The sequence below is a fragment of the Polyergus mexicanus genome, unplaced genomic scaffold (genome assembly GCF_030449975.1).
Source record: "Polyergus mexicanus isolate NDT 795.1 unplaced genomic scaffold, iyPolMexi1.0 SCAF_17, whole genome shotgun sequence".
Lineage (NCBI taxonomy): Eukaryota > Metazoa > Arthropoda > Insecta > Hymenoptera > Formicidae > Polyergus > Polyergus mexicanus.
The window spans coordinates 4007-28813 of NW_027223337.1; the positions used below are offsets into that span (position 1 = coordinate 4007).

Here is a 24807-nt window from a genome sequence, read left to right on the forward strand (position 1 = left end):
TACAACCTAAACCTACAACCTAAACCTACAACCTAAACCTACAACCTAAACCTACAACCTAAACCTACAACCTAAACCTACAACCTAAACCTACAACCTAAACCTACAACCTAAACCTACAACCTAAACCTACAACCTAAACCTACAACCTAAACCTACAACCTAAACCTACAACCTAAACCTACAACCTAAACCTACAACCTAAACCTACAACCTAAACCTACAACCTAAACCTACAACCTAAACCTACAACCTAAACCTACAACCTAAACCTACAACCTAAACCTACAACCTAAACCTACAACCTAAACCTACAACCTAAACCTACAACCTAAACCTACAACCTAAACCTACAACCTAAACCTACAACCTAAACCTACAACCTAAACCTACAACCTAAACCTACAACCTAAACCTACAACCTAAACCTACAACCTAAACCTACAACCTAAACCTACAACCTAAACCTACAACCTAAACCTACAACCTAAACCTACAACCTAAACCTACAACCTAAACCTACACCTGACCAGACCAGACCGATGACAATGACAACACACGACACGTGACGTACACACACACACACGCGTACTTAACGTACACACACGCATACGTACGTTACTCTACGCTAGTAATTTAATAAATATGTGTGTACATATACAAGATATAACTATATGTAATGGATGGGTACATATCCTAGATAGTGTACATACATAGATATACAGTAGAGCCAACTTAACATTTGCTTGCGAATGTAAATAAACGTAAACGTAACCTGACAATAACGATAACTAAAAAAAAAAAAAAAAAAATACATACATACATACTATATTTACTTTGTTTCAATCGTAAATTTCCGATATTTAATGCACTGTTTTAATGTTTACATGAGTCATATACTGTTTTATACAAAACAGGTGTTATGAGAAATAGAATTCATTTCTACTATATCTTAATTTACAGGTTATGTTTCTTTTACCGTTTATATTGCGACTATTAGCCTGGCGAACTGGTATATTCTGCGCATGCGTTGATTTGCCGCGACGCGTTTGGTGCAATGTTGTGAAACGAGCCGAATTTTCTCGCGCGTGCGCGATATCTCTTCGTAATGAAAACATGGCTTTCTTAAAATAAAGATTGATATTTTTATTCATTTTAGTTTAAACTATTAAATACATATATTATCCTGCGATAAACAAAGAAATTAATGATTGAGTATCGTTTGAACATGTCTCGATTCAACCCGATTGAATACTAATTGAACGATACGAGATTTGACCGACGATATCGAAAAGTGGATGTGGATGTTTCCAATTCCTAAAAGTGGATGTACGGCGCTGCTCTACGGCCTAAAAAGAAAGCGTCCCACGAAAATCTCCGGCATTGCCTCTCTCAGGCTTTTCTCTGCTTTTATTCCGTTTCTAATGTTTTGTAAACTTTAATCGTTTTTAACGATTTTCGGATTTAGCGATGATGCAACGATACGATATTCTGATTCAAGAAATCGAGGGCATTGACGATTATTTGGGCCCGACTTTTCGGTAAATAAAATTAATAAATTGTATTTGTAACCACACAGGTCACGGTACATGTTCTTGAAGGGAAAAAAAAAAAAAACCTTTTTGTTTAAACGAAAAAGTGAAATTGTACGCGAATATATATATGCTTGAAAATAGTTTTTAAGAGAATTAGCGGTAAACCTACGTATATAATATAATATTTGAAGCGAATATTCAACGTGTCGAGATCGTCGAGTATCGTGATGCTCGAGCACAAATATTCTATGAATTAGAATTTACTGGTTCTAATAAAAAGAGAGTATTAATCTTGTTTCCGATATTATTAAAATGATAAAACGATACTGTGCTTAAGAAATTTGTATGATTAAAGATGATGAAAACAAAAAACAAAAATATTATTACGTTTGTTTTGTGTTGTAGAGCAATTTATGATGGACGTGAACATCAAAAGTTTATGGAAAAACTTGACGATTGTATTAAAGCTCGTGACAAGGATATCGAAAGGATGTGTAATCATCATTATCAGGGATTTATTGATTCTATTAGGGAACTCTTACAAGTTCGCTCTCAAGCCCGACAACTGAACGTTAGTGTTATTGTTTTTTTTTTTTTTTTTTTTAAATAATAATAATAATAATAATAATAATGTTATAAAGAGTTCTTTGCGGTTGAACTGGCTGCGCTGGTTCAGAGTTTATCTTTTTCTCTCCCCGTTGGAAGAAGAAGGATGGGCTCTGAACTAGTACAGCCGGTTCAGCTCTAAAGAACAGACCCAACGACTTGATAGCGCGGTATTGTTATGTAATATGTAAAATCTATTTTTATATGACCAAAATATTATCTTTTAATATATGATATCTAAACTGCAGGCGGAAATATTAGAGCTTGATAAACGCGTTACTGCTACATCCACCAAAGTGATTGAAATGGGTGAAGAACTTGTGAAAGCTCGCAAAGTTGAGAACAATATGGCTGCTGCTGTAAACAGTCTCGCTATGTGCCTTCCAGTCTTAGCCGCGTATGCCAAGTTGCAAAAGCAATTAAAAGACAAGCGTTTTTATCCGGCGTTAAAAACACTGGAACAGTTAGAACATCGTGATTTGCCAAAGGTTACGAATTATAGATTTTCTTTTCAAATCACGCAACAAATACCACGGTAAATTTAATTAGAAGAATTATTTGCGAGTATTTTCCTGTCATACGTATAGTTGTGAGAAAAAATATATGTAAAATGTTATCTTTGTGTCAGATTGCGAGAAAATATAAAAGATGCCTCTATGTCTGATTTACGAGATTTTCTAGAAAATATTAGAAAATATTCGCCAAAAATTGGTGAAGTTGCCATGAGACATGTGGGTATAATTTCCTATTGATATATTTATACCGATATTATGTATGTATAATTTACTAACTTTGACAATTCTTTTTTTTTATTTTTTTTTATTTTTATTAGACTGCTGAACAATTAGCGACTGAAGCGGAAATTATTGGAAGGAAGAAAAGAAGGTCTCGTATCAATGATCGATTAAATGAGGCTGAAGAAGAACTGAGTGCTCGAGATTTGATGGATTTCAGTCCGGTATATCGATGTATGCACATTTATACCGTGCTTCGAGAGGAAGAAACTTTTAAAATATATTATAGACAACAGAGAAAACAACAAGCTAGACTAGTTTTACAACCACCTATTAACATGGTAAATCCATTTTTTGAGTATCGGGCTATGTGTTTATATGTTAATAAATATTTTTTATTTTTAGCATGAGAGTACGATCGGATATCAGACCTATTTGCAAGGTATTATTGGTTTTTTTGTCATAGAAGATCACATATTGAATACAGGTAATGGACTAGCTACTCGCGCGTATTTGGATGAGCTTTGGGACGTGACGTTATCCATGATAGTTGATGCTTTACGCACACATTCGGTAAATATATCGTTATTCTCAATGTTATATGGTCGTTATGATTAATATAATATGAAGAAATATGTATTTTTTAGGCATATTGCACAGATGCTACGCTCATATTGAAAATCAAGAATCTCGTTATGCTATTCAATACTACCTTAAGAGTAAGTAATAAAGTACATCTTTCATTCTTTATATAGGATGTTCCCGAAATCACCGAATGTCTCCTTTTAATAATAGATTCTCTGGTTAATTTGGCAACAATTTTTTCTCGACGAAAATATCGTGTCCATTTCCGAGTTGTAAATATTTGAAGAAGGAGACTTTTTGGCAAATTAATCTGTGTGGATTTAAAAGATTAACGAAGCTACATTCTTCGATTAATTTCAGGTAGAGTTTACTTTATATAATGGATTTTTTTTTTTTTTTTTTTTTTTTTTTTTTTTTTTTTTTTTTTTTTTTTTAGTTTAATTGTGCAAAGATATACGAAAGGGAAAAGGAATCTTAAAAAAAAAAAATAATAATAATAATAATAATAATAACCTTCCTTGACATTTCTGTTGAGAAAAAGTTATTTCCATATTAATTGGACAATCTGTTATTAGAGGGATATTTGGTGATTTTGGGACACCCTGTATATACGTTTATGCATATGTAATTTAAACAATTTTTTATTCAATTTTTTTAAACAGAATTATGGCTATTCCGTAGAACAACTTTGGGATTTATTACAAGAAATCAGAGTGCATTATAACGAAGTGCTAATGAAACACTGGGTTCAAGTTTTTAGGAATATTTTAGACGAAGATAATTTCTTGCCGATTCAAGTAATCATAATGTTGTAAATACTTCATCTTTTGACTTTCTCCGACTTATTGCTCGATTATTATGTTTCAGGTGACAACGCAAGCTGAATACGATCAAATTCTTAATCTATTTCCTTATCGTGATAAGAACCTGCAGGAAGCCGAGTTTCCCAAAAAATTTCCATTTTCGGACATGGTACCAAAGGTCTATCAGCAAGTGAAAGAATTTATTTATGCCTGTTTAAAATTTTCAGAGGATTTGAATTTTACCCAAACTGAAATTGATGAAATGATATGCAAATCGACGAATCTTTTACTAACGAGAACTTTCAGCGGATGTTTATCGTCATTGTTTCGCAAGCCTTCCTTAGCGCTTTTACAAGTAATTCAAATTATAATAAACACAGGATATCTCGAAAAATCTACAAAATATTTGGAAGAATTTGTTACTAATATTACTGGGTAAGAATCTAGTATATTGTTTATTCTTTCTTTTATAGATCATTATGTATATGTATAATAAATTCTTTAGCACGTTACATCAAGGGCAATTGAGCTGTGTGGGCGTTGAATCTGCCATGTTTCGAGTCGCGCGAGATGATGCCGAAAAACAGATTTGCGATAAATTGAAAAACAAGTTGGATGAATTTTTAGAATTGGAGAATTATGATTGGAATTTAGCGGAGCCTCAAGGACATGCTTCGGGATTCATTACGGATCTTATAGCTTTCTTGCGGAGTACTTTAACATGCTTCACTAATTTACCAGTAAATATCACAACATAACGATCGTGTGTATTCGAAATACTTTAATTGATAATTAATATTTTAGGACGAAGTAGCTCAAGTGGCATGCAAATCTGCATGTTCTCACATTGCTAAAGCCATATTAGATATATTAATCAGTGAAGATGTGAAACAAATATCTATGGGTGCGTTGCAACAAGTTAACTTAGATACGATACAATGTGAACGTAAGTTTTATTATATATATATATATATATATATATATATATATATATATTTTATCTCTCGATATATATATTTTTAAGGAAATTCAAATCTTATTGTAACTTCCAGAATTTGCTGCTTCCGAGCCAGTCATTGGTCTACCAGAAGGAACTTTATTGCAATACTTTTTGCAATTAAGACAATTACTAGATTTATTTATGAGCTGGGATTGGCCTACCTATTTTCATGATTACGGTCAGGATTCTAGTAAATATAATTTAGTAACTCCAAATATGGCTGTGCTTCTGCTAGAAAAGTATGTGTATTATTTACATCTTTTGTACGTTATTAATGTATACAAAGTCTTAATAATATATATTTTTCTAGATTGAAAGAATCTGATAAAAAAACCATGTTTTCTGTGTTGAAGAAAAGTGAAAGGGATAAAAAGAAATTGCTTGAAACTGTATTAAAGCAGTTACGACAATTGGCGCAGACTACTCAACAGCAGTAAAAGTTGCAATCGATTTAATGTAATGTATGCGTTCTGTTATAAAAAAATGTGTAAATATATAATTTTTATAAATAAGTACATTACAAAAATTTGATTCTTGATAATGAATATTATAAAAATTGTTTTATGTATTACTTGATTTTTTTATCAAAGACCTATTTTTTAATATATGTTGTATATTTTGTAAATATTCTTTGATTCTACTGATTATTTTTTAAATGGATGACTAAACTTTAAGTGCATTGTAAAAATTAAAAAGAGATTATATTAAAACAAGCATTTTAGAAAATGCTTTCTTAAGTTTAATCATTTCTTATATATTGCCTGTTTTTACCCTTACGATTTAAAATTAATTATCGATTAACTTTATAACATCAAAATTAAACGTTTCTATTATATGTAATATATACCATAATCGTATCGTTACAAATTTTGATGTCATTCTGCAGTTTATCAACCATCGAATTAAAATCACTGGTAGAAACGGGCATATAACAGTTTCGAAAAACAATAAAAAATTGTAAACATTTTTATTACTTAAATTTACAAGTGATTCTCGTGTTAAAATATTTGGCTTTGCTAATTTTTTTTTTAAACATCGTATGCATTCAATTAACAAATTCTTTAAAATATAATACTTGTGTGCTTATGCGCGCGGTTACATGCATGTATGTGCAGGGAGAATTAAGAATTAAAGAAATAAGATATTTATCTTCCCATATACTCTTATTAATTTAATTATATCCTTTTATATTGGCATTGTTATATTACATGTAAAATGAGTCACAATATCGTACAATTATTGTACAATGAATTAAGTATGATGTATAAAGTCCCACAATTTGTATATATCATACTTTGTATAATATAATTATTTTTAAAATCAAATGTAAAATGATCGATTGCAATGATTGCAATGGATGAGTTTACTTTGAAATCATAATAAATTTATGATGTTGCGATTTAATAATGCCAAAACATATTTCGCGTGCATACTGAAATATAAAGTAAATATATATGTAGATGTAGATATATAGATGTTTTTCTTTTTTGTATTGAGAAAATATTAAAATTGAGATTAAATACAAATCAACAATAATTCCAATAAAGTAATACCAAGAGTATAATGTGTGTGAATCCATACAATATTTAATAATGATAAAACAAATTATTGATATAAAATGCATAATCGTATGTTGCATGTGGCACAATTTCGTCGATGATGCAAATTAAAAATCGATTAGGACTATTCATCAATATTATCGGGATCCACATCATCATGTAGCATGGAATATTTGTTGGAAGCTACAAAATTCTGCGAGAAAAAATCTTATTATTATATAACACCATTCATTAATATAGTTTTAAACAATAATTAAGTTTTCTCACCGGAGCTTGTTCATCCTTTGCCTTTGGCATTCTGCTAATTTCGTCCTTCTCTTTGTCTTTACGATCTCTAAATAACAAAGTAAATAAAATAGAGATAAACTCAAAATACATGCTATGTGAATATATATTCATAAATATATTTCTCTCTCTGTCAATACCTTTCCAAAGCCGCACGAGTATCTTTCTCGGTAGATTTATGAAATACTTTAAATGTTGGCGCTTCAGAACGCGAAGTTGGCGATGCTTTGGATTCATTTTGCTCTTCTACTTTGCAAATATATTTCAGTTAAATACATTACATGTCATTTTTATTGGTACTTTTCTTCAAAGAATTGAAAACAAAGATTTTATAATTATCTGAAAATAATGTTTACCAGAACGCGCTAGTTGAGATCGCGGCATAGATCTTTCGACTCGAGTACCTTTATCTTCTTCTGATCGCCAAGTCGGTCGGCTTCTCTCCTTGTCGTCGCGTCCTTCCTATAAACGGCAATTATTTAGCGCGCGTTGAATCACATATTTTTTTTAATATTCCAAATATATTATTTATATTCAAATTGAAATACATACGCCATTACGTCGACCCGAAGTACCATCTTTACGCTCCTTGCTGTCCCTGAAAAAAAATATCTGAATTTTTAATAAAAATAAAAGACTGAGCGCTTTTTATATGCGAGCATGCACAGATAGGGCACCAAATGGCGTTTATAGTAGCAATGTCGAAAAGTGGATGTAGCTAAATAATTCCAAATCTCGAAAGTGGATATAATGGCGCTGCTATGGACATTTAATTGTTGTATTAAAAAAAAACGTCGGCGTAATCCTTCTTAGACTCCAATCTTATCCAATCTTTAGATGTTAAAAATTATACATACATTTCTTCTCGGGATCGTGATTCGGCATAAGACTTGGCAAGACGCTCTTCTATTTCTCGTTCACGAGCAGTAGTATCTACAGGTTTCGCAGCGCCGAAAATGTTGACTGCCGATATGGATGTAGGAGCCGGAGCTCGTTGAGTCGATTCCGATCCCGTTGTTGATTTCGATTCCACCGAACTTTCTTCAATTTGGTCTTTCGAAATTCCAAGAGCTTCCACGGGTTTCGTGCGAGGCTGCAGTTGCAGTTTCGGTCGTTGTCGCGACTCAGCTAAATAATAATAATTAAATTAAGATATAAATAAATCAAAAATACAACGTATCTTATCATTTCTCTGGATAATTGTATACTTACGTTTCGCATCTCGGTCTTGTCGGCGATCCCAATCGGAGTCGCCATAATTGCGACGGGGTCCAAAACTGCTGCTTCGGTCCCCATCCCGATCTTTGCTTCTTCCTCTATCGCTATAACGATTCCAGTCTCTATCCTTACTATCATCTCTGAAGCCACTTCTGTCTTTAAATCCTTTATCATTGTTGTCTCTTTCGCGCCATGCACCAGGCTTGTTATCATATTCATGTCCTATTTAATACAAGAATATATTTTCTATTATAAAGTTAATTCCTGAAGAATATTTTTAATTTTCATTTGTAAATGTACAATTTAGAATACACACGTGCGCGCACGCGTATTCTTTAGCACACACACACACACACACACACACACACACACACACACACACACATACTGTCTCTATCATCTCGCCGGTCTCTATTGTCATATCGATCTTTATCATATCGACTACGATAAGAATCTTCATCCTGTAAATCTTCACGCGGCCCACTTCTCCAATCGCCAGATGTACGCTCTGGATCATCATAATTATCCCTACGATTGTCTCTGCCCATTCTACTGCCTCGACGATCATCATTACTGCTGTTTGAAACTTCGATTCTTACTCGTCTCGTCTTTATAGTCTATAAAGGATGTTTTTGGCATAATTTCAATAGTCCAAATTTTGATGTTGCTAATATGTATCATTAAATATCACATCTGCTTACTGTGTTTGTCATAGAAAGAGCATCAATTAGACTTTGACGATCTTCAAATTCAACATATCCATAACCCCTAATTTTATTTGCATCTTTCGGCAAACGCATGTTGGATATCTATGCAAAAAAATACATAAATTGTAACTAACTTATATAAAAATAGAATTATATTTCATATTTGATAATCAAAACAATTAAGATTTGTGTAAACAAAATCTTATATTAATAAAAATATTTGCAGAAATCGACCTTCATATCTGCAAAAAAGTCAGCTAAATCAGCTTCATCTACATCATAGGGCAGATTGCTTATATAGGCTACATATGGAGGACTTGTAGGGATATTTTCTTCATCAATGCCAGGTCCTCGTGCAGCTCGAGGAGCTGTTGGTAAAATAACTGGATCTTTGCTGCTTCTTGATGAATATCCTTCTGTAATGTTAAAAAAATATATATATAATAAGAAAAAATAAATAGTTTTGTATGCTATAATACTATATATATAATATATATATATGTCACCATTATAATTTTTCAGTCATAAATGTAATATAACATATAAACAATTGGTATAGTTAAGTAATTAACAAAATAATTAAATTTAATAATAAATTTATTTATTAATAATTTGTTTATTTGGCAAATAAACTCTTATTTTGCAGCTTAAGTCAGTAAACGAACAATTTTCTATTCATTTATCTGGTTTCCAAACAATCAGTTTCATATTCTCTATTAGAATTGTATCAGAAATTAATAAAAACAGATATTATAAACTTTTAATCTCATTAGTCGCAATCTCTCTATTTGCCCATGATAAAAACTTGAATACGAGAGAAATGTATCATATAGTTATAGAACCATTAGAAAAACACTATTAATCCGATATTACTACAATACAATATATTTTATATGATATTGGTGTGTTTCTACCACTATTTTACCACACCAGACCATGCTATATTCCTGCTATTTTTGCTGTATTTTTAGTTATCTTTTGAGACAACAGCTCTATTTCTGCTACATTTTTGCCAACACTGAAACTGCAGGAATGCTCGACTATTGCCTATTCTGCCCACATAATATGAAGCGCATAATTTGCAACATATAATTTTGGCAGATTTCTTGGTACATGTAAACAGATATATCTAATAGCCAAGAACAAATTTGACTTTTATCATTTTTTAAATGAAAATGATTCATCAATATCGCAACGAATCGATCAGTTCCCAACTCAAGTAACGGAAACTCTTTTGGCTTACCATGATCATCCTCTACGTCGTCAACCCAATTTGAAGATTTCAGCGGTATATTAGGGGTCGGCCCGTTTCCGTCAGCGAGAAACGACCATAAATCGACAGTCACACCCTTCTTCTTCTTACCCTTCTTTCCTGTACATACACACAAATTATCATTAGGACGTACCATTGTACTCCGTCGCGAGTGTACCACAGAGCTGATATTAAAAGCATGATGAGAGAGACCACGTCACAAGCAGTTTGGTTAGGTGCGAACATGCAGGACAAAAAGGCCAACACGAGTAATATTTCCGGGATTATCTTTGCTTCTGAAGGAATCGTTCTTCAGCGGAAATTACGATTGCAAGTAATAGAACTGTACCTGAAGACATAATAACGATCCAAAATCAACGGAAATACGTGTCACTATCTCAGAATCTACGTGAACCACACGACCAACCAGTCGTACGACCAGTAAGACATAAACTACATCTGTATAAGATGAATGATGAATATGTCATATGCCTAGGAGTGCGTTCCAAAATCCTACATCACAGGACACAGGACACAGTACGATTGGACACAATCACTCATATCAACCGATGTCTAGAGAAGAGCCCGAGCACAAACTTTTGCATAAGCGCATAACCAAATTGCGCATAAGGAAATTGATTAGTCCATAAACATATGCCTAAGGAAATGGACCAATCAAATTCCTTATGCTTATGATTATGCGCTTATGCAAAAGTGTGTGCTCCCCGCTTAAAGCGGCGTCTACAATAGAGATTTTAAGCCCTAAGCCTTAAGAAATTGACCAATCATAGTCAAGTATGAGAAGAATACTCGACTGTGATTAGTCAATTTCTTAAGGCTTAGAGCTTAAAATTTCTATTGTAGACGCCGCACTTCACATATCGGCATGAAAAGGGCAACTATCCCCGGAGCTGTATGTCGATGGGTGGTATCTGGTATCTTCCTTTTCAATTAAAAAGGGTTCAATTAAAAAGAGCCTTGGTCGAGTATGGACGTGTTCTGACCCGTTACGCGTGTGTCCTTTGTTTGGACCTTTTTTTTTTTATCTTTTCTTCTAAAGCGGCGTCTACAATAGAGATTTTAAGCCCTAAGTCTTAAGAAATTGATTAATCACAGTCGAGTACTCTTCTCATACTTGACTGTGATTGGTTAATTTCTTAAGGCTTAGGGCTTAAAATCTCTATTGTAGACGCCGCATTAGAGGATACTTATTATTATTATTATTTCCATAAGAAACAATGGTGTATGGGCGAATCTAATACCCAACCATGAAGGAAGATTAAGGAGAGTTATCTCGATAGTGTAGAAAAGAAAAAAAGTTGGTCACAAAAAATGTTCCCTATGTGGCCAAGTTTGCCAAATGGAATAATTTGGACCATTTTGTCGCCATCTTGAATATTCGTATACGTATAGTGTTACGTTTAATTGAGTAGTAATTAGTAAGTAGTGTGTCATCCAACACATTTACTGATCACTAATACAATTAAACATAACACTATATATGTACGAATACTCAAGATGGCGACGAATTGGTCCAAGTTATTCCATTTGGCAAACCTGGCCACATACGGAACATTTTTCGTGACCATTTCGAATCTAACTAGATAACTTGATAACTCTCCTTACTCCTTACTCTTCCTTCATGTATCCAACCAGCCATAGAAGAGAAGAAGCTTTTCAATTAAAAAAAAAAGAATTAATTTTCTACATTGAGATATTTAAGTTGTAGTAATTGCTTAGAAAAATAAAAACTGTTTATTTTATCTCTCGTTAGAAAGATAATTATGAATGACGCCAAATTTCTCGATATTGACGATTCTGTTAAAATGAAAAATTTGTTACTACCAGTAAATATATGAAAAATATACATTAAATTAATGTACATAAAAAGTGATTAGAATGACAAATATTCAATTTGTCCAACAGGATAAAGATAGAGATGCTTTAAATCAGCAGATGGATGAGTTAATGAAACAGTTTGATTCGAAAACTTCTATCCTTGTACAACCTACTCCTGGTTTGTATGACATTGTACACTGTTTAGTACGAATAAAAATTTTTTTCATAATATGATTATAGGTATCTGTGTAAAAACAAGAACAGCTGACGGGAAAAAGAGTTTTGTAAACATATGTGTATCTGATAAAATTCCACCACCAGAAGATATATCCGATATTGAACTATTTAAACTTTTAAATGATGAAGTACCTAATTATGTTATACCAATGAGTATATATGCTGAAAGGATGGAAGCTGATAAATGTAATGACAATCTCAGTTTTTTAAATATTATTAGAATTTATTAATTATCTTGTAAATAAATATTTGTGAATTTTATATACAATATGTATATATGTATATATATATATATATATACATATAGCTGGTATACCCAGTGCTACATACGATGTCATGATAAATGAAGCGTATTTTAAAAAGTGCCAAGAGAAAAAACATTTCATGGCATTTACGATATTAGTTATACTGAGTGGAGTGGCAGATAAATTTGATAAAAAACTGGATATGGAGAATTATGTTATTCTTAAAAATCGAACAGTAAGTGTATATAAAAAATGTTATGTAAGTATTTATCTAAAGTATGTTAATGAATAATATTGCAGGTAATGGGAAAATTGCAACAGCATACAATAGAAAATCGCGAGCTTAAAAAGCCGCAAGATCACAAACCATTGATTGAAGAAATTTCAAGTTCTATGACACCTATCATTAACACAATTAATATACAAGATAAAAATACAGCAAAAATGGATTATGTAATTTTAAAAAAACCATTAAAAGGTCCAGCTGAGCATTTAATAGTTTTATTTGACATGTCAAGAAGCGTGAGTCACAAAATTGCTAAATACATTATTTTACAGATTAGGTATTATATGTTTTTTTCTTTTGCAGATTTCAGTTGAGGATGTAGTAGTATTGATTAATTCTGATCGCATAAATGTCATGGATAAGAAAACTTATTGTTCTTATGATATTTTACTTCCATATACGCTTGAAGCAAATAGTGCAAAAGCCTTTTTGGATTATAGTATTATGGTAAGAAATTATGTATTCCTTTTTTTTCATTGTTTATATATATATATAAAAGATCCATTGTACATATTTTTTAATTTTTCCAGATATTACGAATAGATACATTAATAAAATAAAAATAAAAAGTATGAATACTGAAATGAGATTCTACTTTCGCAGTTATCTCTCTAAAAAAATTTTAATTTTATCAAAATAATGAAAGTTTTATTATTTATAATTCAAAAGCTTCTATTAATTTCTAACTTACAAAATATATATTGTATATGCTCTATATCAATTAATATATTTTTCTTTTTGGATCTAGATCTCTTACTAAAAAAATAATGCTCAATAAATAAACAAGATATAAAGTATATTTCGCAGAACAATATAAATTGAACAATAAATTTCATATTAAGTTTTTTACATTTCTGTATAAAATGCCGATCGTTCGATACCTATCGTGCTAAAAATTTGTGGCAACAAATATACTGTAATTATACCTATCATGAAACATGCTATATATTTGTAAATTAGATCGACGAACACTTTATTTTGATTTCCACTATAATCCTGGCATTTCATAAGCTCCTTGCAATTAATTCGTAATATGACGCATATTATAGTGTAACTGAGGTATTTGCAGAGAACTTTTGTTGCAATAACAATAGAAAAACCGAGTACAGTTCTAAGAATCAGATGACCAAGTATAGAATATGTTGGCCAAACGATATGATATGGTGGCGAAACTAACGATGCACTTAATATACCAGTATAATAATTAAGCCATGCTCCCATGTGAATTCCTGCTGTAACTGACACAACCATGGCAGTGTCACTTCTGAAATAAATCATAATTACATGTAAAAGAGAGAATAAAAATTAATTATTTGTATAATTATATATGATATCAATGATTTATCTATACCTAGTAGGTGTCCATTTGTCGCCGAGTGGATAATACACAATAACAGCGATACTAATCATAATCAGGAATGCTGATAACCAAAAACTGGTAATGATGTAAGAATTTGTTATGTCTACTAGAGGTACCAATGGAATCATTAACAAAATTGTTAATATTAAACCAACTACAATATCTAACACGGTGTGCATACCTAAATAGAGTCTGCTCATACTGACAAGTACACACCTAGAAAAATCTTGCATGTCGCACAATTCAATTATTTTACATAAATATAATTAATTAACAGATATTAATAAGTGATTAATAATAAAATATTAAATAATGTATTATATAAAAATGTATTAACTTACCAAACTAAAGCAATAAAGTAACCGATAAAAGATGAATAAGTATATTTGTTCATTGTAAATAATACTATGCTAAATGGTATCGCAAAACCGATCATAGCATGAGTAGATGGCATTCCGTATTCTTGTGACCATTTATTTTGTATTCTAACTGCTGGGGGACATGCTGGCCTGGGCCAACAAATTATATCTTTTAATACCTGCCCTAAAAATATATAACAAATTTAAGAATAAATTACATAACATTATGCAATGTATATAAAGTATGACATATTGTATTTTATTCTTAATTAGTAATTGATTTTACCAATAGTTATAACAATGGCCCATACTAAGACTACTTTTCGACCAACAGCTCCATCAATATTCCAAAACAAGAAAGGTATAAAAGATGAATAAAAGATTTCATCTCCTAGTCCAGTTCCAAACAAAAATAGATAATACCAAAATGAATTAGTGATTGTATAAACTGAATTTTCTGAAACTGTTGAAGTTTCTTCTTTGTTTATTGATTCATTTTTTTGCCGTTTTAAAAATTCCATTTGTTCTATGCATCTATTTAATGTTTTTGAACTGTTTGTATTACAGCCATTCATTTTTCGATTACGACAAGTCAAAATATAATTTTCTTCATTATGATCAACACTAACATGTTCTCTCTTCTCAGTTTTTTGAGCTGTTTTATTAGATTTAAACTCCTTAAAATGTTTATCATAATATATTTTAACACCAAAAAATTTTTGTATTGTCGCAACTAGTTGAGGATCCTTTAACTGATCAATTAGTTCTAATATCATTCTGACTGAAATTAGAGAGAGAACCTAATCAATTTTAAATTAATCTTTCCTCTTAAAGAATTATTAATATTTCTTTCTCATAGCCGAAAGAACATTCCATCGAGTAATCTGTACAAATTTTAATAATGTTATACATAAATATTAGATATTTTGCACAAATAATGTAATTTAAATAAGTTCAAAAAATAAATTTTCGGTGAATATGTCGAGCCTACTTTACTCACCGAATTTCAATGAAATTTTATTTATATATATATTTTAGCATGTGTAGAGTAATGAATAAAACTTAACACAAAAATCATAAAAATAGTATATATATAAAATAAACTATTGTAAATGGATGTTTTGTAAGATTAGGGCTGCGTTCCGAAAGCACTCTTACGCGCCGAAAGCGTGTTCTATCTTTGTTATTTATGGAAAATTGAACAAGGACAAAGCATACCGAGTGCTAAAAGCATGCTCCTGGAACGCACCCTAGGAAGTATGTCATGGCTGCGTTCGGGGAGCACGCTTTTAACGCTATGAGCATGCTCTGTTCTTGTTCAACTTTCAATAAATAACAAACAGAGCACGCTCGTAGCGCTAAAAGCGTGTTCCCTGAACGTAGTCCATATTGGCCAAATTTGGTCGGTTGGGACTGGGACTTTGGAACCATTGAATAAAGAACATAAGATAGGAGCATCGGGAAAAAATACGTGATAGGGATGCGACGAACGTCACGTAATATAAAAGTACATCCGAAGCGATTATCGACGACTGTGAATCGAAAAGATTTATGTCATATCTCAATGAGTAATCGAGAAGATTACGGCTTTATACGTTATATTTGTGTATTATTATATATAAAATTTATGTACTATTATAAATTTTATAACAAAATTCATAATCGCACAATACGCATATTTCAAAAATGCTTTAGGGTTTCTTACATATGTATATATATACAGTTCCAAGCATTCAAGGTATACTGCCATTAAAGGCCGTATTACACTACGAACATATATGTAATACTACTATATTGCTAATCACATATCTTCCCAATAAACGGCGTTGGCGAAAACATTACGGTGCAGACGTATATCAACCTCTCGCTCCCACAATTCGTGTACTTGATTGACAATCCGCATGCGCGCGTTTTCTTAACAATAAGCCAGTTTCATTAAGATACCATTACATGGCAGATGGCAGTAGAGTCCTATATAAATCAGAGAAGCGACATCGTTACCCCCTCCATGCTTCACATGATCGCCATGTTGGTCCTGCAGCTATCCATGGGTCTGTTCTTTGCAGCTGAACTGGCTGCACTGGTTCAGAGTTTATCTTTTTCTGTCCCTATTGGGAGGAGAAGGATGAGCTCTGAACTGGTGCAGCCAGTTCAGCTGTAAAGAACAGACCTCATGTATAATCTAAAATGTGCACTTTTAATCGGGTTTAATAACATCCGTAGTAGTAAAACTGACCAATCATAGCTATTCCTCTGAAGAATGGAATGACTGTGATTGGCCAGCTATAAACCCGTATCCGACTATGCATTGAAGATTGAGATTGAAGGTTGAAGATTGAGATATGACCAATCAGGATAAAGAAATTTTAGTTCCTTTTGTTCTGATTAGTCAAATTCCAATCTTTAATCTTCAATCTTCAATTTTCAATGCGTAGTCTGATACGGGCTTTAAAACTACGGATGTTATTAAACCCGATTAGGGGTAACGTGTAAACGTAATCACCGAAATACTTTAATATGTATTAAGTACTTGACCAGTCATAGGGCGTTTTCCAGCAAGGTACACAAATGACACAGTGTACTACACATTATCACATGATTAGCTGTCAAATGAAGAAATTTAAAATTCTGTATTTGATAGCCAATCGCGTGATAATGCGTAGTACACTGTGTCATCTGTATACCTTGCTGGTAAACGCCCATAGTCATTCCTCCAAAGAATGAAATGGTTCTGATTGGTCGGTATAGTATTTAGTACGTATTAAAGTATATCGATGTAAACTAGGCCATTGATGGGCCCTAGGCACTCGCTGCGGCCATATTGGAATCGTGACGTCAAGGCGAGGCGAGAATGACACGCTGAGAATTCTTGCGCATCCCATTTTTAAATAATAATTTTAAAATAAAAAGATATTTTGATGAAACAACACTACAGATCACTTTAGCACACCCTTAAAATTATCCGAAAACTATGCTTTTTCCTTGACAGTTAATAAACAGCCGTAAAATGAGTGTGATACGAAACATATATATGCTTTTAGCATAATTTTCGGACAATTTTACAAGTATAGTAAAGCAATCTGTAGTGTTATTTCATCAAAATAGACATGCAAGTCTATTTAAAAATGACATGCAAGAATCTCAAGAATTCTGTGCATGGCCACTCTCAGTTTTCTCTCTGATGCAAATGGCAAATGACGACAAATAGGCGTAGTAGATATAATAGATATACGCATCATCATGCACTGACGTTGGAAATAGTGGCGTGATGCGATGGAATTTCGATCAATTACAATTTGGCTGCCAAGTCTTGGGATGATTAGTCAGTCATATAGCATACGTGTACTGCGCGACATCAAAGTCCGGAGTCCTGGCATCTTGATAACACGTTACACATTGCCAACCTATTAAGCATGCGAGTCCGCTTATTGGACCCTTCTTCTTAAACTGTAATTATTCGATGAACTTTGAGCTTTGTGAGATAATCTAACGTGTCAGACAATCAGTTCAATCTCTACGGTCGATACTGTCTTGTTGAATTTATTCTCATTCACATTTTGCCACACGCTGTTTTCCATTTGTTCATATAGTGTGCGAACGAGAATCGAGCATAACAACTCTCGATTTTATTGAAGGTAAATACACAAGCAATATATTTTACTTGCATTTTTTTTTTACACTTTTTGTCTTACTTTTTCTTGCTATATATATTTTTTCGAAAATTAAGTTGTTAATAACAATAATCAGCGATAATTGCGAATTGTATTCGCGTTTCTTAATAAATATTGTTAATCATTACATCATTTAATCGGTTTAATCGATATTAGCTTACTTGTTCACATCTTGTTTACAAACATTACTCTTTATGGTTATTTTTAAAAATAATCCTTAAAAAAATATCGAAGTATTCTTGATAGAAATTGATTTCGGAAAATAATCAAATAATAATTATTGCAGAGAAGTTATTTTTGTGTTTTTGATTGACTGAGTAAAAGCTATATATGGAAATTTTTTATTTTGTCGACATAACAGGCAGGCCGGGATTCTACGATAAGTCGTATGTCGTTAGCCGTAAGCAAATTGACCAACCACAGTCCATTTTTTTTTTTTTTTTTTTTGTATTATCGATTGTGATTGGTCAATTTCCTTACGATTAACGACATACGATTTATTGTAGAACCGGTCGAAGACGTTCAAGATGCACGTAGAAAAGGACATACTCTGTTTCGTCGCCCCTTGCGTTCTTTCTCGCTCGCACAGAGCATAGCGCTCTCTTTCGTCATGCTACGTGCGAACGAGAGAGAACGCAAGGAGCACGAAACAGAGTATATCCTTTTCTACGTGCACGACAGCTCCCACTCCTCAACACTCGATCTAGATATACTATGTCTATGGAATGTGCCCTCTATATGTGTCCTTGCTGGAAAACATCCCTTGATCACAAAAATTTACCTGACTTATCGGTGGTCGATGGTAACGCAAAGAACGATGATCTGTCCTATGTCCTTGCGGAATCTGACAGCAGATTGGCAGAAACGTAACCTAACATGTAACCTGTTGTCGCGTATGTTACTATTATATTTAAATGTGATTAGAAATTGCAAATTCTGCGCTGTTTTTGCTGCCGATTATCTTTTATCAGATTGCGCGCACACAAATTCTGCTCGGTGTTTATGCCAACAAACAACAATAATAATTCCTCTATCAAATTTATAGTCTTTTTGCTGACAACGATTTGTAGCAGGTTAGGCACTTGCCAAGATTTGCTCTCAGCTTGGAAGAGTCTCTATCTGGGTATATATATAAAATTATATTAATAAATATAAAATTTATTATATCGAATATCGTTAATATTATAATATTATAATGAGCTAAGATACTTATGCTCTTGATAAGATATTCTTGCTCTTTCTTCATTCAAAGATTTAAATATTAAAAACACAAGCATTTAATTCGCAGATTAAAGGGATGCTATCAAAATGGAACTGGATCATTTTTAATCTTATTGTCTGTGTAACTACTGTTCCGCTGAATGGCAGTCTCTTGGAAGATGAAATTGAAGCTTTTTTACAATTGATTGAATTGGATTACGAAGATGCGTGTTACAACACTGCCAATGTTCAGTGGTCATTTATTATCTCACCTTCCAATAAAACATTATCAATATGGGTAAATATACTATTAAATTTGCACTTGTTACTTTTTTATAGATTAAATTATTTGTTGTGCAATTTTTTAGGAAATACAACAATACAGTTATGCAGAATCTATCAAAACGTGGAAAAATGAGATAATTAATAAAACAGAGAACACGAAAGAAGAGCTCAATCCATCCCTTCGATACAAATATGACTTAATTAAAAAACCAGGTGATGCACTGCTAAAAGACAAAGATTGGGAGAAAGTAAGAGACCTTTAGCTTTTATAGCTTTTAATTTTAGTATATAATAGAAACTTTAAAATATATTAAACAATCTTACAGCTTATACATTTTGCTGGCACTATGGAGCTGCAACAATCAGTCATCGGTTATACGAATAAATTGCACAACTATTCACGAGAAGGTACATATTATAGTATAATTTTATTAACTACTTATATATAAAATGTGAGAATAATTTTATTAATAATTGCTATTATATATATATATATATCGCATAATAAAGATTCTATTTTATTTCTATTTGCAAACTGTACAATACTCTATTTTATTAATATAATATTTATAATTGTGTGTGAATTTAGATGTGGAATATTTTCTCTCTCATAGCGGAAGGCTCGAAGATAAACAAACTGCCTGGAATAATTGGTATTACCAATTGATACCATTAGTTACAAATTATTCAAACAATTTACTACTGGTTTCTAAAGCTGCAAAAGAAAATGGTTAGCATTGATGCAAATTATAATGCATATTAAATTTTGTATATACATAGCATTTAAATATTTGATTATAGATGCTAAAAGTGTTAAAGAATACTGGGAGATGTTGTCAGGATATTCTGATGGGTATGATAAAGTAAATAATGAATGGAGTCGGATTAATAATCTTTATAAGAAGATTCTAAAATTTATCAATACAAATTTAGCTCAAAAGCATGAGTTTGTTGTAAATGATACACTTCCTGTTTATTTATTTGGTAAGATAATAATTATTTATGATAATGAATTGGTTTCGCCATTTGTGTTTACATGTAACATTATTGCAAGTAACTTGTAGTTTGAATTTTTGAAAGAAAAAAGTTGTGTGTATATAACATTGGAAGATTCATCAAAGAATAAATTAATATCCAATCTATCATCAATTTTTGAAGCTCGTATATTTCTGCTAAATTTTTTTTATTTTATAATATAAAATATTTTATAAAAAAAAGACTGTGCGGATGCAAAATATTAAAAATATATGATAAAAATAATGAACAAATAATTATTGATAAATTTTGGAATTTCGAATCTTAAATTGGTGTGTTTTTACCTGAAAGGTGGCTTACAAACACGTGACTGGACAGATATATCATCAGATGTGTTACCCTATTCAGAGTTAATCTATGATATTAAAAAAAATCTTTGGAAAAAGGTACAGATATTATTGTTTCGTACAATATTAAATTTACAAATTATAATTATTTTATTGCAATATATAAAGCTTTTTGTTGAATTGAAATTATAGAAATATCTTGGAAAATATCTGTATAAGACTGCATCTAAATTGGGTTCCATACTATTGAAACATGTTCCACAAGCAGAATTTTGGGATAAGAGCGAATTTAACCGAAGTTGTCCTTCCAGATTATTAAATTTTTGTCAAGATGGTACAATGAGGTATATACATGTACACATACACACACACACACACACAAAAGAAATAACACGCTACTTGTAACGCTGTTACAGATATTTTTATTGATAACTGTTATCCTAACACATACACTTACAACATTATAGATTTCGTTTGTAACGAAAAAAGTAATTTTGATACATTTTTTTCGGTAATGTATTCAAGAGTTATTTTTATCGTTCTATTTTGGGTTTGCGCGGTATGATTTCCACACAAAAAGAAAGCGCATCAAAAGCATCCAATTATTTAAAAAATTAATAATCTCGATCAAATTTAACGACTTATTTTTTTATGTTAATAAAAATAAACTTGATTTGTAAATTAGCATATTATGTCAGGATTTTGAAACTGCATAAAGTTAAAGAAGCAAAAAAAAGAAGCGGTTTTATTCATATTTATAAATCTTATATGAATAAAAAAAATTAAGAAAATTTATCAATAAGAGAAAGATATATTTTGAATTTTATGCTATAATAACTACTTTTTTTGTAGGCACTATGTACATTTGTTGCAAAAACTTAGATACAAATATTATTACTTTCTGTATAGTTTAACAATACCAAATTCAAATATTATTTTAGAGTGTCCACTTGTTCTAAAGCCACCATAAGCAATTTCTTGAGAGCTCACGAAGACATGGGGAAAATTCTATTTAATCAAATGACTATAGAAAGCACTCCTATTCTCAATACAATTAACAGATATTCGGGTAAGGAAATATTTGGGTTTAAACACATATACATGTCAATATGAAATTGTTTGGAAAATGTTAAAATATTAAATATTAAGAATACTTGGTCTTACAGGATTAGAAGAAGGCATATCAACATTATTTGGAATATTATCATTGAGTCCTGCATGGTTGAATCATACTCATTTGATGAACAGTACTAATGATAACGAACAACGGATGATTGTATCTTTAATAATAACTGCTCTTAATGTACTTCCACGATTAGCATATTATTACTCTGCTGATCTGTGGAGATTAAATGCGATTAAAGAGAAAATTATTGATCCTATGGACTTGGTATCATCCTGGTGGAAACATAGGTATAATATTTAATACAATATAGAATCTTCTTTAGAGTTTACTTTTATAACTATAATATATGAATATAATTGTGTGTATTAGGCAAGAATATGAAGGTGTCTCTTCTATGAATACAGATAATCCTACTTTCTTAGATGACAGTCATATTATTATGAATAAACCATACCTTCCGTAAGTATATCATATACATATTGTGTGCGCGCATGTTTTTGCTTGTTTGTATGTATGTGCATGTGTGTAATGCAGAGAAATATAATTTTATACTTATACTAAAAATTTATTACAGCAAAATTCTTGGCATAATGATATCTTTCCTGTTATATGAATATACTCTAGACTCAACTGAAGTCAGATACAATGGCATTGATGGAAAATTGATGAATGGCAATATAATGTAAGTTAATATAATATGAGAACGACGCGATATACAGATATTGAATACATTTTCAATAGCTATGATTAATGATAAATGAGAAAATTTTAATTGATATTTTTATGTCTGTGTGTAGAAAAATGATTCAACAGGGTGGAGCCTTTCATTGGCAAGATATTTTGGACAAATTCGTAGATATAGACGATATATCTGCAGATGCTCTCATTTCTTACTTTACACCACTGGAAGAATTTATAGAAGAAAACGAAAAGCAATTCAAGTATAAATCTGGAGCAACAGCAGATAAAGAACTTGAGGAATTGGAAAAATATATCAATACACCTACTGTAACATCACAACTAACCACTACTATAAGCAGTATAACAACAAAAGCTATGTCATCACCTCATAAGATACCAAGTAATGCGAAAAACATGCAAACGAAAGTAGAAAAATCTTTAGAGTTTAAATCTTCTGTGTATACTCGAGAAGATAAAGTAAAAAATTCTGACTCAAACTTACCAAACAAAACTTCTTTAAATAAATCATCATTAACGCTTGATACTTTCAATGATACACAATATAATAGCACACATAAAATTAACACCAGCAAAGCAGTATGGGCTGTAAGCGCAGTTCTTGTAGCGATAGTAATCATTTGTATTATTGCAATTTTCGGAAGACGAAGATGTCGTAAAACGCCAAAAAATAGACGGTATGTTTAACAGTATACATTTTTGTGATTAAATATATTTATTTCTCGCATTTAATCGTTAAGAAAATTTGATCATGTAATTTATTATCACAAACAGCATCTCTTATTCAGGAAGCTATACATATATATATTCTGTAATTAATATTGGAACATTATAGATATCATGCATTCCTTATATGCTACATATGTTTTGTTTTTCGAACATCATTAATAATTATCGTGTTTTTGATTACATTTTTATCTCTATCCTCAAGTCTTATCCAAGCTGAGCTTTCAGCTACTTCCATTATATGTTTGATGTTACATAAGTCGTACTTTTAAATATATCGCTATCAATTTATCATGTATTCCAAAATTCTATATAATTACAACTGGTAAAAATTGCACATCATTCAATTAGAAACTAAATAATTATATTTTTTTTCTACATATAATAATTTTAAATATTGTATAATTATTGTAATATTTATAATGATAAATTTGTACCTTATTAATTGGTTTATCATGTTCCCATATTCTATTGTGTTTATAGAATAATTAATAAAGTTGTGTATAAGTATTTTGCACACATAATTGATAAATGAAAAGAGATGTTTAAAAAAGAAAAGTAGTTTAAGAAAAATAAAAATTATATATAATAATAAGAGAATTATTATATACAACGTTAAGTATAGTTCAATATAAGTACTTAGTATAAATAGACTATTTTTCTACAAATATTTAATATCATCTCCGAATGTTGCGCTTGTGCATTGTTTATGTATCATTGTGAGAAATTCATATTTTTCTTAAAGACATATACCTTTTCAAGCACAGAACAATAAGATGTTCTATAAATTAAAAATGATACAATAATCAATGCGATTGTGCCAAAGAAATCATGCAGTTTAACTTATCTTTAAAAACACACGCGCACACATCTTATATCGAATACAGAAATAAAGTTATAAATCAGTCGCAAAAGCATGTGAATTGCGCTGTATTTATTAATTAAATAAACATTTTGCAAAATAAAATAAAATGTTAGCTATTTATAGTTGTATTAAATAAATCATATGTTTTCAATCATTCAATATTTAAAAAATATAATTTTTATAAATATTTTTATAAGTAGCAAATGACAATTTTAAGTAACTACAATATTGTTCTAATTTTGGAAAATAGCAAACGAGCGTTATTTGGTCAAACTAAGCCATCAATATCATCTATTATAAAAA

General features: G+C 31.2%; 5 protein-coding genes across 7 annotated transcripts; 3 read left to right on the forward strand and 2 right to left on the reverse strand.

Moving 5' to 3' along the window:
• The first annotated feature begins 1160 nt into the window (after positions 1-1160).
• On the forward strand, positions 1161-5955 carry Sec15 (exocyst complex component Sec15). Its single transcript, XM_070309861.1, has 13 exons — positions 1161-1541; positions 1941-2106; positions 2390-2676; positions 2770-2872; positions 2974-3216; positions 3281-3448; positions 3523-3594; positions 4123-4257; positions 4328-4698; positions 4769-5003; positions 5068-5209; positions 5316-5502; positions 5574-5955. Exons 1-13 carry the CDS (start codon positions 1471-1473, stop codon positions 5698-5700), a joined length of 2307 nt encoding a protein of 768 aa, XP_070165962.1. The 5' UTR covers positions 1161-1470; the 3' UTR covers positions 5701-5955.
• Positions 5956-6255: 300 nt separating this feature from the next.
• Eif4b (eukaryotic translation initiation factor 4B) lies at positions 6256-10742 on the reverse strand. Its single transcript, XM_070309794.1, has 12 exons — positions 10634-10742; positions 10276-10404; positions 9267-9448; positions 9027-9134; positions 8714-8942; positions 8320-8547; positions 7965-8235; positions 7660-7705; positions 7464-7569; positions 7248-7353; positions 7090-7156; positions 6256-7015 (listed from the first exon to the last, which is right to left on the reverse strand). Exons 1-12 carry the CDS (start codon positions 10641-10643, stop codon positions 6947-6949), a joined length of 1551 nt encoding a protein of 516 aa, XP_070165895.1. The 5' UTR covers positions 10644-10742; the 3' UTR covers positions 6256-6946.
• Positions 10743-11533: 791 nt separating this feature from the next.
• Positions 11534-14217, forward strand: Pih1d1 (PIH1 domain containing 1). The gene is made up of 7 exons (XM_070309930.1): positions 11534-12131; positions 12211-12301; positions 12364-12546; positions 12668-12840; positions 12906-13127; positions 13195-13338; positions 13422-14217. The coding sequence occupies exons 1-7, from the start codon at positions 12069-12071 to the stop codon at positions 13449-13451; spliced, it is 906 nt and encodes a 301-aa protein (XP_070166031.1). The 5' UTR covers positions 11534-12068; the 3' UTR covers positions 13452-14217.
• On the reverse strand, positions 13671-16176 carry LOC138940753 (sphingosine-1-phosphate phosphatase 2). 2 transcript variants are annotated; one of them, XM_070309929.1, is made up of 6 exons: positions 15829-16174; positions 15611-15671; positions 14897-15494; positions 14593-14794; positions 14243-14467; positions 13671-14155 (listed from the first exon to the last, which is right to left on the reverse strand). In XM_070309929.1, the coding sequence occupies exons 3-6, from the start codon at positions 15384-15386 to the stop codon at positions 13738-13740; spliced, it is 1335 nt and encodes a 444-aa protein (XP_070166030.1). In that variant the 5' UTR covers positions 15387-15494; positions 15611-15671; positions 15829-16174; the 3' UTR covers positions 13671-13737. The 2 variants fall into 2 exon arrangements, with proteins under 2 accessions (XP_070166030.1, XP_070166029.1); XM_070309928.1 differs by lacking the exon at positions 15611-15671 and having other exon boundaries at positions 14897-15391; positions 15829-16176.
• A 1751-nt stretch (positions 16177-17927) lies between these two features.
• On the forward strand, positions 17928-24742 carry LOC138940752 (angiotensin-converting enzyme). Of its 2 annotated transcripts, XM_070309927.1 has the most exons (14): positions 17928-18059; positions 18201-18245; positions 19570-19779; positions 19850-20014; positions 20093-20174; positions 20356-20496; positions 20568-20750; positions 21093-21187; positions 21281-21432; positions 22030-22157; positions 22255-22501; positions 22584-22673; positions 22789-22896; positions 23012-24742. In XM_070309927.1, exons 3-14 carry the CDS (start codon positions 19579-19581, stop codon positions 23598-23600), a joined length of 2181 nt encoding a protein of 726 aa, XP_070166028.1. In that variant the 5' UTR covers positions 17928-18059; positions 18201-18245; positions 19570-19578; the 3' UTR covers positions 23601-24742. The 2 variants fall into 2 exon arrangements, with proteins under 2 accessions (XP_070166028.1, XP_070166027.1); XM_070309926.1 differs by lacking the exons at positions 17928-18059; positions 18201-18245 and adding an exon at positions 19370-19404 and having other exon boundaries at positions 23012-24741.
• The last annotated feature ends 65 nt before the right edge of the window (positions 24743-24807 follow it).